The sequence below is a fragment of the Hylaeus anthracinus genome, unplaced genomic scaffold (assembly GCF_026225885.1).
Source record: "Hylaeus anthracinus isolate JK02 unplaced genomic scaffold, UHH_iyHylAnth1.0_haploid 11982, whole genome shotgun sequence".
In the NCBI taxonomy this organism is placed as follows: domain Eukaryota; kingdom Metazoa; phylum Arthropoda; class Insecta; order Hymenoptera; family Colletidae; genus Hylaeus; species Hylaeus anthracinus.
The window spans coordinates 5,462,713-5,477,298 of record NW_026534330.1 but is presented as its reverse complement, the minus strand read 5'-3'; the positions used below and the strand labels follow the sequence as shown (position 1 = coordinate 5,477,298).

General features: G+C 40.5%; 1 protein-coding gene across 1 annotated transcript in view; it reads right to left on the bottom strand.

The window, feature by feature from the left end:
* LOC128885912 (uncharacterized) overlaps nt 1-14,586 on the bottom strand; it is an 82,881-nt gene that overhangs the window by 17,955 nt on the left and 50,340 nt on the right. The window contains exons 5-6 of the mRNA XM_054140280.1: nt 4,001-4,127; nt 2,909-3,079 (exon numbers count right to left, since the gene is read on the bottom strand). Of these exons, the coding sequence (XP_053996255.1) occupies nt 2,909-3,079; nt 4,001-4,127 (298 nt within the window). The remainder of the gene's footprint in view (nt 1-2,908; nt 3,080-4,000; nt 4,128-14,586) is intronic.

Genomic DNA, 14,586 nt, shown 5'->3' with positions numbered 1-14,586 from the left:
CCGCGGGGCCCGACAAGATGCAAATCCATGTGAAATTGCCTTAATCGGCAATTTACAGCTACGTTACCGAGATAAGCTGTAACCTTATAGGCACTTTTCATACCGACTCCTGACACAGGGATTTTCTTCGGTACAGGTGTGCAATAGTTTATTGCGAATAGAGTGATTGACACATGGACTGTGCAAGACTTAGGAATTTAAATATTCCATGGTCCCACGGGGATTTAATTGTCAATTTTAATGTGATAACAGTGGAATAATGCTGAGATAATGATGCTTACAATTAACAGAGTCTAATTCTTCTTTTCAGATCAAGTCACTATCGCTGGAAATGATATGAAGTAACAATGATCCACTGAACAATCGAATAATCTTATTCTTCACACTAGAGTTTCACAAAACGTCGAGAATATCCCCTAGAACTTGCGTGGCAGTCAACGTGTAATAATATAGTAATCTGTATAATATTGCAATAACCTGACTAGTAATTATTTTGCAAAGTGGCTCGTGGCTGAATGTTGCAGTTTAATGAACAGCGACATATTGATGTAAATTGTACACGTTTTTAATTGTAAGTATGCCAGCGATTTTAAACGGGCCTCGATGTTGCAGGGAAGACTCGATAACCTTGATTATTCATGGCGGTCTATAACGAGGTTTTAAGTACAGTGCAACACGTTGTTATTTGGGAATGAAACGAGTAGAAATCGACTGCACGGCTGGTGGTTGATCCAATAAGCGAACCTTCATTGGCTACTTATTACCGTGTACAGCAAGTGCCCCATGCGAAAGCGTTTCAAATTTCAAATTAAACCAATTGGTTCGATCGGCTACACTCGTCGATTATGCTGATTTAATCGCATGTCCTGCGACTTGTTCGCGAGTAGGTCTTTATGGGAGTCCATTAAGTCACGTATATGATAATAAGGATTGTCCTCGGATTCTATTAATCAGTCAAACAATGTTATACTCATCGTAAGCCTTTGTTTTTTAATAATACGACAACCTTCAAAGTACTCTCAAACAATTCGTGTTACGTGTTCAATTCTATAATGATTTAATATTCCGACAAAATACTCAGGAAAGCCTAACCGGATTAGATCTTTCCAAAGCACCGTTACCGGCGAATCCGCAACAGAGCAAAAAGCAACCTATTCTTAAAAAGAACCCACCGCGTGCAGTTTTCGCTCCGATTGTAGTCGGTCGTTAATCAATCCCGAGCATCCACTCATAAAGGTTTGTCAATCAATTACGATGTTTAATTGGCAAATTTAGGAGACCGAACGGCTGTCTAATCGTGTTCACTGTTTCCTCTAGTGATGGATAGGCCTGGAGTTGAAGCGCGTAGCGCGTAGTAAATCAAGGCAGACGGATTATAAGGCACGCAACACTCGACGGAGTCGCTTTGAAACGTGCGGCACGAGGACGATTTGCTTCAACAGCTGGAGCAATCATTTCCGATGACGCGGTTCGATTGAAAACGGTACGTGCGCCTAACTGCCCGCGAAAGGCCAGAAAACGCAGCGTGCAGATCAAGAAGCGGACCTCGAAATGGGGAGAAAAATTGCGGTGATGAGTTTCGTTTCAAAATCAGACTTGGAGGATGAATTTATATGAAAAAGTATTACTAGATTCTCAAATATAAATTACATATTTGAATTTAAAAGGAATTGATTATAGAAGGGTTTTGAAAAGGATATCCTACATAGTGCCTTTCCTGTGCAGGAAAAATCTCAAAACTCTTGAAATCCTTACGTTGCAAAGAATAACCTTGTAAAAATATAATTTCACTTTGAATTCAATTAATTTACGCGTCGCGTACTCCTTAAATTATTCATCGTCGGAAACGGTATATTTAGCAGGATCTTCTAGGAATAGAACATGATGACAGGTCGTACGTCGCTGGAGGAGATAAATCTCCGAGGATTAGTCGTCGAACGAAAATCAAAGGACTGGTCAAACTCATTTCGAGTGATCGCAGGAGAAATAAACCGCCAGGAGACGTACACGTATGTTGTACCGTTACAAACTCGATCCTCAAGGATAATCGTAGGGATGGGAAATCAGCAATGTTCCATCTCACTGTGGCGCACCATCGACATGCTTCGATTTCAATTGTTCATGCAGGATCCCACTAATTCTGAATCATTCGCGTGCAGAGGCTCGTAACGCCATCGAAGCCGTGCTTTGATAGCAGCGTCGGACAAAACGTGATTATAGACGGTATAACTCACCACTGTTGTGGTTTCTAAATAATCAAGAATCGTGGTTAAGTATCGCTAGGCTGTATTTCAAAGACGACAAATTAAACATTGTAAGCCTTTGTGAAACTATAATTTGAAGAATTACGAGATGTAAAACTCCTTGGAACTTTCAATTTGGAAGACTAACAATGACTAATTTACGATTGCAGATTACTACACTGCACATGTTTACGGACTCATAACAAAAATGTATAAAATATCAATAATAATATCCATGTTACACTGTACAGAAGACGAAACATACTTTAACTTAAGATTCACCAATACAAATTTGCATAAACATCCACGGTCTACGAATCACAAAAACAGACGACTAATCTGGCAATCACGATTTTACAAAAGTAATCACAAGGTAATCAATGCACAATCCAACTCTGTCAGCCGGGGTCTCGATCAAGTAACATCGAATTTCATCACCGCGAGCGATCAAATAACTTGATTACTTTGCCTAGATAAAATGCTCAATTTTCTAAACATAATCGTTCGCAACAGGGAAAGGTACGGACGTGTACAATTATTTGCAACAGGAACTTTCTACGTAGGTTCGATTCGATTGCGTCGAACTGGAAAAAAGTCCCTGCATGTCCATTTTCATTATCCCCAACGGGAAGCGAGTGGACGATGGGAAGATTAAAGGGACTTACCGTGGATATCATTCACGCAGATGTGAAGATCCTCTCGGAAGGTGGGCAGGCCATAGTTGCACTGGCAAGTGCAGGTGTTGTTGGGGTGAACGAGTCCTGCTGTCGAAGGGCTGCGAGTGTAAGGGCTGGCTGTACCGCTGCTGAGAACTGCGCAAGCCTCCGTGCAGGAACCTTAACAGCCAAGTTTATGATACGTGAATAAGGATATGATTACTGCACACGGTGTCTCGAGATTATAGAACGTTTAAGAGAACAAACAGTTCCATCAGCAAAGTTAACGGTATGACACACACAGTGTTTGCTAACAAATTCATGCAATGAGAGACGAGTTGTCCAGATTAGTGTTAAATGCTCTGTAATAAGAAAGCGGTTTGCGACGCGTAGGCCTCGGGAAATAATTAAAATCCATTAAAGATGCAAACGCTATAGTACGATCATTAATAATAACGAATGGATAGATTGAATCGGCGAAGATGAAATAATCATGATATGTCAATAGATTAAGATGATTCGGAATAGAACTAGATAATTTTTGGTGCCCAAAGTAAAGTTCAGCCAAAAATGACCCAGTAATACCACTCGACGATTGACCTGGCAATATTTTGATGCCGTTAACCTTTGCATGTGACAACCCTGCGTAACTGTACCAACAGGACATTCGAGTTTGTACCTCGATGATGAGAAAATTCACGTAATCAAACGACGTTGCCAGAACGCTACGTATAATCTGGTCAGGTAAAGTACAGCTGTCAAACCGTTACATCGTAATTTCATGGCTAATCGGCCACGAGCGTTCATCCATGCCGCCATTGTGCCCGACGAATCACGGTTCGGAATCCTTATTTCTTTTTCCATTCCCGCGTGTGATTTCGTTGAAAAATGGCGCGTCACGATCGCGCGATTCGCAGTTTCGTTCCCTTGGAAAAAAGAAACGGTGGCACTCGGCGAACAAGTCCACGAATCTCGCGTCTCGACGCCGGAGTTCCGATGATTTACGTCGAGAGAGCAGGACGAAATGACGACGTAAAAGAGAGAAAGAGACAGGAAGCGTCGTAAAGATTTATTAATCGCTGCTCTCGCACCGTGGCTTACCTTCCAACGTGAAAATATCTCCATCGGAGTGCCTGATGACCGAAAGCTCTTGACAACGAGTAATTTCGAGAACGTTCAAGCAGCTCGCCAGGACGAGAACTAGAAGACGCATCTTCCCCACAGCATTCTGAAACAAAGTGCAGGGAATTACTGTAACCTCTCGCACCGTGCGTCGACGAGGATGACGAAGAGGCTTGTTCGCCTCTTTGGGCATGAATAAATCGACCGTTTCTCTTATGCTTCGCGTGACATTTATCACTGGGGCTACGATGGGACGATTGTTTGAGATAATTGGGGGACGAATTAAAAGTAAACGGTGCTCGGTGTCGTGATTAATGACACCAGAAAGTTGCCAAAAAGACTGGCATGGTATACACTGTAGATCTTTGTTTTAGTATCGTTGAATTACTGTGTTCTAGTTTCTTTAACCCGTTGACATACAAATAAAACGGAACTTGATGCGTTCAAAAAGACATGGACATTTAAATTCAATTCGTTTGATTTCAATTTAATTTATTATTTTCTCGACTGTTGGTCACAGACTCATACATGATACAGCGAGTATTAGTAAGTCAATACCGAATAAATCAAATGCTGATTTCGGTTGGGAAGAACGATGGCTCAATTCTGCGTTTCGCGAAACTAATCGACAAATAATTCGTTGATTTATCAGCATTTACACGACTCTAGGGGCGTGACCGTGAAATTGCCGTAATTAGGAGGTTAAAGCAGTCGTTCGTCGACTAGAATTAATAACAGTAATTTATCTGCGTTAAAACATCCGCGACGATCGAGCATCGCTGGCGGGCAAGCGAAATTTCTAATTGGCGACATCCCAACGCTCCGCGACACCTGACTATCTTTAGAGACACACCTCCGGTACAAAAACCCGATCTGCAGCGCTAAATCATCGCTGTCAGCGATTCTCGGAGGATAAAAAATTGCCTGGTATCATTTATATACCATTTAGCGTCGGTCGCATAGACGGTTAACGAAAATAAATTTCCAGAGCTCGTGGAAGAATACTTATTTTTTTGTTCAATATACGAGTTTATGAGACTACAAGTCCAGAAAATAAATTAAGTTGAAATCAAACGAATTGAGTTGAAATGTCCATGTAACCCAGACTTCACGGACGCGTGCAGCTGAATTAGAACGCTCAGGCGTGTCCCGCGATGCATGTTACTTCCGCGGTCGAAAAAAGAGCCACGAGGAATCTTTTTACAAGCAAGAGTCATTTCACCGCGTGTTTCCAGCAAACTAGGGACGCGTGGAGGCACCCCTCGTGCGAGGAATAAATTACAACATTCGACCCATCAACGCGACGCGCGTCAGCGTTATGCACAATCGAGCCGATGGCACGCGTAAGATAAGCCCGTCATCGATGGGCACGAAGAAGCGCGAGAAGAAGCACCAGGTATGCCGTCACAGAGATTTACCGGATCGTGTCTCTTCTTGCCGCCTCGTAGGCGAACAGGACGCGTGCCTGGAACGCTGCAACGATTTTCCTCGAGTTTATGGAAAACAGGTGCTCCTGGTACGGACGTTTTTTATATTTACAGTATATTCATAGAACGTTTAGTTTCGTGAGTAAAAATTATAAACTTAAACGACTTTTTTCCCCGAGATCTAGTAGTGGTTTAATCCTGTTGCTATTATCTTTAAGAAAACAAAAGCAACAATCGAATCACGTACCCTCGTCCTTTTAAGTGCTTGCTGGCTTCGTTTGGCATTTATCAAAATTTATAGCGCGGTGTCCACTTCTTTAAAATTCCATTGTGAAGGGTTGAAATTTAGTCCACCTAACAAGCACATCACGCCTATTTACGCCATAATTCTATTGAGCACCTATGGTGATTATTTATTACTATTTTATGCGCATAGTTTGATGCTGAACGCGCTACAAAGTACGAATTGTCAACGGAAAGGTTATTATAATGATATACACCTCGAGTTTAGCACGCTTTGCACGGGCAGAGATGGGTCACAGTGCATTATTTCACGGAACAGTGTCGTAATTTACGATCGACACGGTTGTTATCAAGAAGTGGTTACTACAATATATTTATAGTCGTTCCACGAACCCAGGCGCCGGATGGTAAAGCGTTAAAACTTCACTGCTTGCGTGAAAACTCGCCCGTTTCGTGGAAATTTATGCCTGAATCGGTGCGAAAGACTAAGCATTAGCATAACTCTATAAAAAATTAATGTTTTCGAATTTACCTCAATGTCTGAAAGTAGCAATAAAGTTATGTCCTCGAGGATCGATGTTTATACTTTCTGATAGAAGCGAATTGTCGGGGCAATTATTGTTGGTATTTATTCACGTTAACTTGTCGATTAAATAATTGTCTTTAACCTCTATAGATTCTAGTGTTGCTTGTTGAAAAATAGGAATCTTCTTTCGAAAATTACATTAAAGTGACAAAAAGAAATATTTGTAAGTGTGTAGTGGATAGCGTGAGTATTAAAGATCTGGGGATAACACCAACGGGGAGAAACGCATTATCCGAAATGAAGCGTTATTTAAAATGATGCTCGTATGATTGGAAGACAGTTATTCGAGGAACTAATTATATCTGCAAATAATCATTTGATATCCCTTACCGGGGTCAAAAAAGCAGTTACGCGAAAATTAAACAGGGAGTGCGTGGTTTAATGCGTACTCTGTCGAACCCTTCGTGTAATTTGCTTGTGTACACAAATTATACTTTCCGAGATTTCCAAAGAAACGATTATTTCCACCACGTTGCATCTCCGCCTGCTTTCGGCGCATCTGACAGATTCTTCAGCGGCGTAAGTGATTCACGAGATGAAATGGCGAACCGGTTATGCAATTAAATCACAGAAATTGTTATTTTTCCTATTTAAAGCCTAAAGCCTATTTTTTATCTAAATCAAACAGTCGAAGAACTAAAAATAGAGATGCGAGTTTAAAGATTCTGGAAAATCCAGTACATTGTTTTCATAGCACTGTCTTCATAGATTGCACAGATTGCAAAAAAATATTTAATCTACTAAGATTTCAAGATAACGTGACATGCGTTAACAGTCCAAAGTTCTCAATGGCACGTCGAGATGTTGAAATAAGAGCACGAAACGCTTAAAGCTGATTTATGAGTTCCACATTCGAGTTACCCTGGAGTGCTATCCATTTTCTTGTATTCCTTAAAATTCCAGGGAATCTCTCGCGGCAAGTGCACTCACAGATGCACGTGATGAATGCATCGCAACTTTGGAGGCGTCTCGCGGACCATAAATTCTACGCGGGAACTTCATCTCGAGTGGGCAAATCGAGATAGTCGTTATCATACATTTCTGGGCTACTCTGAGACATTATTTAAACGCAAGCGTAAGAATGCGCCTTAGCGTCGTTGAGAAGACAAACTTAGAGCAGTAAAAAATAGGTAAATGTTAGATTCTTACGAACTCAGAATTTTGGTCACTTGTGAATACATCTTTTAAATTTGACGGGGGTGTTCATCTTACATGAACCTTTAACAAAGACCAACCATCCACAAAGAATTTAATTTTCTGAAAATTACAATGTCATTAATTCAGTAGAGCTAGACAGCTAAAGCAATTCGCTATTGTGGTGACTTCAACGCCTGTCGTTGACGCACGTAAGTCTACCGATGAGGATAAATCGATGCTTGCCGGTAGAAAAAACCAAACTAACGTCACAGATGGCCATTGTAGGCCTTATGCCAATACTCCGAACATAATACACGTTGTCATATTCGCTGTGAATTCATAAAACGCGAATCGATACGTTACAAGACACAGGACAAATTCCACGCGCGGTGGTCAGGAAACTGAGTCATTTATTAGACGAATTAAGTTCATTCTTAGGAGATTATCTCTGATTGCTAAACAGAGAACCGCAATCGGTTAATGGTCCATGGTCCGACGACAACGGGGGAACCGGAATGCGTGCAATTAGCCTGTATTTTCGCGGACACGCGTCCACCGCGATGATAATCGGCCACGTTCGCGGCCAGAGTGAAACATTTCCGGCTTATAATTCGAGATTATGCAAAGCGAACTGGTCGCAGATGAGCGCGGATGAAGAGCAGATCGCAGCACGAGATCGTACGTGACCGATTGCATAGTGGAATGTCGCGTTCTGTGTCAAGGTGGACGCAACGCGATGAGATTGGATCGTCGTCACGAATCGCTTGGCAATACGGGATTTATCTTCGTTTTTGGATCAGCCGACTCTGCGTTTCGTGTGGTCTTCAATTTGTAACTTCTGGTTTGATTTCAGTTTACGTTCGGTTGGTAGTCTTACTGGCAAGGGAAGTCCAGACCCTCCTTGGATTAATGATTTTCAGAATTGAAAGTAAAATATTAATCTTAGTTATTTGATGCGGAAATTAATTTTGTGTCTGTGGGAATATTTACTATAAATCAACCTTTTATTTTACTACAAATAATTTCTATTTAACCTACATATAACATCCAAGTAATATTGAAAATATAAACAGAATTGGAAATATAGTATAACTTGTAATGAGTTAATAACGAATATTAATATCAGACGGACTTGGTAATAGGTACATATGTTTCTAATAAAATCTGGTTATTCCGTTTTAATGGAAGCCAGTAAGTACTTTGTAATTCCCAAGCCTTCTAATGAAAAGTATTTACATCGACTCGATTTTATATACCCATATGCCATGTTTACGACCAATAGGAAGTCAAGGTTGGGTTCGAGCATCGACCACTGTACTCATGCCTTATGAAAAAGAAACAAAATAAAGTAACATCATTAGTTAGCCCCCAAAGAGCTAAGGTATTATATGTACTGTTACGCTATTCAGTATGGAGAAAAAACGATATTAGGATTCCACGCGTCGCAATCTTAATCCGCAGTCGAAGGCAATCATCGATCCTGAAGTTAACAACGTAAAGAACTAGCGAGCTAACAAATCCTTTGAACCTTATATCGTGCCTTCGTCTAACACCTGTTGATCTGTGTGAACTTCGTTAAGGAAGCTTTTGTTAGATAGAAAGAAATACAAGAAGTTTCTAGGTAGCTTGCAAAAAATCACCTTCATATACAGGATTCAATAAAAATGTTAGAAAATCTAAAATACAATCGAAACGTTGCTACACATGTGGAGACTTCACGAATACCAAGATACTTAAAGCTACATGTTCATGACAACAAATCAATTACGTACGTAATAAAACTTTTAAATAAAGATTTCCGCCACTTTTCAAACTCGTTATTAGCGTCATCATCGATATAATTCAATTAACCACCCCTTATATGCACCTCAAGGAGACCTCCCAAGCGCATCAGTTAATTAGCTTACTCACCGTGTGCCCGCAGTCGCAATAAGAACAGAAAGTACGAAACAATTTACGTCAAATTATCTGCCTACGGAGGGACTGTCCGTTCGCATGATTCATCGATCTCCCCGTCGAAATTGAATCCCTCACGGACAAGATGGAAGATCCTTGCGAGCAGACGTCGCCTCGATGAAGCGAGATTCGCGTCGATTGGCCTAATTATTTTCGCACGACCACGTCCGGACGCGCTCAAAGTTACCTTTAATTAATTGGCAGCGGTTCTCCTTGAAATGTATCCACTCCATGTAATCTCCTGGCTGTCGTGGCAACTTCTTCTCAAAATGGACGTTCCTCAACTTCTTCAGGGATGGATCAGTTCATTTAAAATAAATATAAATTGTGCCATTGATCAATTGTTTCATTATGATGATGAGTCACATCACTGGGAAATTAAGTTACACACATTTTTTTCTTGATTTTAGTGATTGGTGCTATATTACACTATTCAAAATGAGTCACGAAACTGAATGTACTTACTTATAGATTGTTTCGTTTGGACTTTAATACCTTCATATAGAAGATACCAGCTATTTTCTTAAGATGCCCAGAATAATTATACATAAATTATTCAATTTTCGAAAGACGCCCACTGCACAGAGTTTACGAGATAATGGCGCTTCCATGCTTGCACTATGCTAAGGGGAATCCCAAGTTATCCAGACGTAAAGCTGACTCACATTAGCTTTTTTAGTTTATTATATCCCCCGAAGAGTCTAATCGCGGATCACAGAGTCGAGCACGATCATATCCGTTAGACGAAATCGCAGGCCTTGAAGATCCATCACCATTCCGTTGATGCGTTTAAAATAGGCCTGATATCGTAAAGAGAATATGATGACACATTACGTCGCCAAGGAGGGTTCCATTAATTTTCGATCCAACACGTACGATCGACGGAGGCACCAGATGGGACGCCGCGGAAGGATTTACGGCGGAGGCGATAAAGCTGTCATTTTTGATTATCGAAAGTGCAAGGCCGCATTACGAACAAGTTATCATTTTACGTGTAACTTTATGACTAGCAGGTGCTACCCCCATGTTAATCAATCGACTTGTTGATAACAGACGAATCTTTTATTAACACTAGGTTCATGGAGCACGACCATTTTGGTGCATTTCGAATCGTACAAAAAAAGTTACAGTTTCTATCCTTCGCTAACCACTTGTGCCAAATATTTACATATAAACTTGATGAAAAGGAAACTTGAAAGTTCCACTTGTCACTAAGACCAAACAAATACTAAGGATTCTCGAGAAGACCTCACGCAGATTGTGTATTTGACATGGATAAACCTAAGCTTGTACGTCCCCTGGACTGCTCGGTGTGCAGAACAAATAGCAAATCGATCACGTTCGACGGAGCCAACGATTGTTCGCTGCTCGCTTCGTTGAAACCGCCAACAGATTTTCGTTACGGAAAGACACGCGTCCGCTCGGCTTGGCGAGGCGCGAGTGGACTCCCGTCTTCCTGTTATTTCGCGTCGATTCCCTCTAATAAGAAACCAACCGGCGCGAATTCATGAACGTGGTGCATCGAAATCACCGCATACAACACGATTCGTCGAAGATACGTAGATAGTATCGGTTCATTTGCAAAATGGACCGATCGCGTCTGTGCGAGGTTGTAGCACTGATATCAGTTATTCTATTATGATTATGGGACGTACGTTACAAATTTAGCTGTATACATAGTATTTGAAAAAAATATTCGTTTATAAAGTGGTCAAATCGACCCACTTTCTGATTCGTCGACTTCACTGTCAACGTTACAGTGAGTCGCGAATTGTTGCAAAAGAAGATCGTAAATGTACTTTTTAAGACAACAAATTTAATATCACTTTTTATCGTTAAAATAATACCTAGATTACACATTTGTATTAAATCTTAGCGCTCAAGGCAAAACGCTTTAAATTTGCCTGGCAGTGAATGGATTAAAGTTGTATTCAAAGAGCTGCATTTAATTTGTATTAAACTAAGCTTATACAAAAAAGAAAAAAAAAAGAACGGTATTCATTCCAGTTCCTAAAGCTCGGCTACTTGTCGCATACGTGTATCATTTCCCAGCGCTCATGATGAATACTGCTCGCGAGATGATACTTTACCAATGTCAGAATTGAAAAGGATCCAACACTAGTGCGCGGCAGAGGTCTCCGACGACTATGAAAATTCTATTACACGGACACTTAATCTGTCGTGAAACAACTTCCTCGTTATTCCACCCGCATGAACCGGCAGCGTCTCTATTCCATAAAGTATCATCGCATCGACTTTTTTCACCGTGAACGTGTATTAATCGTTGTTTCGAACTGGCGCCCATTACAACATTATTAAAATACCGTTTCGCTGGAAGTTTCTTAATCCTCGGAACGTTAACCTCTGCGACCAGCACGTTGATCGCAATTACGTCGCGGGTGCAATGTTAAATATGTACACACTATGGAATTACGTGGATCGTGTTAGGCATGATGGAGCAGGCACCGAGCTTCCTGAACTTTGCCCTTGACTTTTTCATTTTGAGGGGAGGACATGCTCTTGGCATTGAGATAGGCAAACTTATATGCGAATAATAGACGATTTAGCCTATAGCGTTCATTAGCAAGGTTTCGTTTGAACTTCTCGATTTTAATACATTCAAGTTCTATTCCTGATTATGACAAAATTATGAACGTCTTTGGATATTTCAAAATATATTTTGTAAATTTTATCTTCGCTCAAATTATACAAATTTGTGATGTTCAGCTTTAGAATTGTATTACTTTCGTCAGTGCTCCGTATCAGGAACGCAAAATATCTGCCAGTCGCAAATGTGTTAAAATGTTTAAAAATTTTTTTATTATTGACAGTAATTATAATGATAAAAAACTAAACGTCCAAATGTGTGGCCAAGGACGTGAAAAGAATAATAGAAAAAATGTTGGAGAAACGGTTAGTCGATCGATACGTATTAGAGCAAATCATTATTTTTTCTGAGAAAATCAAGGAGTAGGTATTGCGATCGCTTTGGGTGGCACACGAGGACTCCAAAGAATTTCTTCTATGGCAATTGTTCCGTTACCTCTATCTCGTTATTTCGAATGACCATGCGAGCGAGGCGTGACAAATTTCACGAACCACTAACCACGCAATGCTATCTACCTATGCTGTTAGATGAATTGCCTTAATTTGAACGCGAGAATGATTTCTAACGATCGTCCAAGACGATTGGTATCGTAGATGTTGTGCCATAGTGCTAATTTCGGTGGAGGAAGTGCGCGATACAATGTAGTAAAATCATTACTATGTCTGAATATGTTCAGGTGTGTAATAAACAGAGGCTGCTGTCGTGTCTTCACCAAGGACAACAAGATCATCGCTCAAAAAGCATGAAATTTTACAGAAATGTACACAAATTTCCAAATATAATATTCAACTATCTAAATATATTTTTTTATACAAAATTGAACATGCTTAATATTACATGCTTTATTATTATTTAGTTATTATTTAGTTATTAAATATGATGAACTTCTTGAAATAGAGTCTACAGTAGACGATTAAAGAGATATTGAATGATACAAAGAAATGAAATGTAAAAGAGGGAAAAATGAACAGAATGATAGTTGAATTCTAGTATACAGTAGACGAATTATAATTAACGTGCTTGTGTTAATGTAAGCAGGCCGAAGCTTATCAAGTTTCACGAGCCAAAGAATGATCTGGCCCAATGAAGTCAAACGAAAACCAGAAAAGGGTCGTGACAACGTAGGACGTATTTACTGTTATTGCTTTTTCTGACACGATGCTCGAGTTACCTAAACACGGTTCGCTTCGTTTACGAAGATTTACTAGAAACTATTTTTCAACGAACACGAACCGCAGTCTATCTGATCTGGTTCTACCGTGTCAGCCCTGTAGAAAGCGGTCGTTAACTAAGCTATGCTTATTTCGTTTGATTCTCGCTTTGATTCCGAGAAGGTCCCTTCTATTGAATTGGAATTTTCAGAACATTACAACAAGAAGAGTTCGTTTACTACATGAAATGACAAACATACTCGTGTATAACTTGTTTAACGTTACCCCTTTACACTCGAGGACTTTTTTTCTGGTAGCTACCAGCAACTCGAGATGCTTCCTTAGCATTCTATTGCCACGAATGCTAAGCTTATATTGACTTCGAAAATGAGATCTCTAATTTGAAATTTGCTAATCAGGTCACAAGTTCGAGTTTTAAAGAAATGAACACCTAGTGGTGACCGAGAGTCATCCGTCGAATTGCAAAGAGTTAATATTTAGGTCTTCAGGGTAACTTTAATTCATTTTCATAAGACTGCGACGTCTCTTGTTACCCAGACTGTGATTGAAAGACCCTTGAATCTTCAGCACACCTTCTTCCTCCTTAAAATGTTTTGCAGTACCGTATCAACCCAGAGGGGATCCTCAACTCCGAAATTTCCGTGAAAATTAATACTTCGCGATATCGTACCTCAGCCGGGATAACGTTAAACTGTCTTCCAAATTAATCACAAATTTCACTGTAGACTCTTACGTTCCCTCGTCGTGATCATCGGCCATTCGCATTTTTATTAGCCAATAAATATCAATAATTATGTAAATGACCTGGAACGTAATGTTTACCGGTCGTAAAAGGGGTCCAATCGCTGACCTGAAATCGGAGGCAATGAACTTCGATGCAACAACGATGGACGCCGTAATAGCGCCACTCTACAACTCTCTGGAACTCTCAAAATAAATCTGTGTTTTGCCAACAAAAAAAGTTTCATCCTCTGTTCCACCCTCACAGTTAGCACAAGACGCTATGTTCAGCCTAATCCAGACTCAAGTTTAACTAAGATACTCCACGCAACTTCTAGAAAGTTTTGTAGCATTTGAAAGAGAAAACACAGAACTCACAGGGGACAGGTGTTTGGCCGCAAACATTGAATATTGATAGAGCAGCGTCTCGTTTTCCCAACTTCCGATTCCAAGCACCGTGAATAATCATAAAGCCCTGCCTTCTGCTTCCTCGTGCCAACATTTTCGAGCGCGAACGATCATTTTATTTCCCTCGCGAGACCGCAAGAGTTTCAGCAAACTAGCCTGAACAAACTGCCAGTCCACCGAAGGGAAAACAGACGTTCGTTTCGGCCGAGCGAAAGCCGATGATATTTCTGCAAACCAGTGAACGTTGCTCAAATATGGAGCTCTCGCGCGATGGCTACTAATTGTAAGCGAAACCACGACTTCCGGAA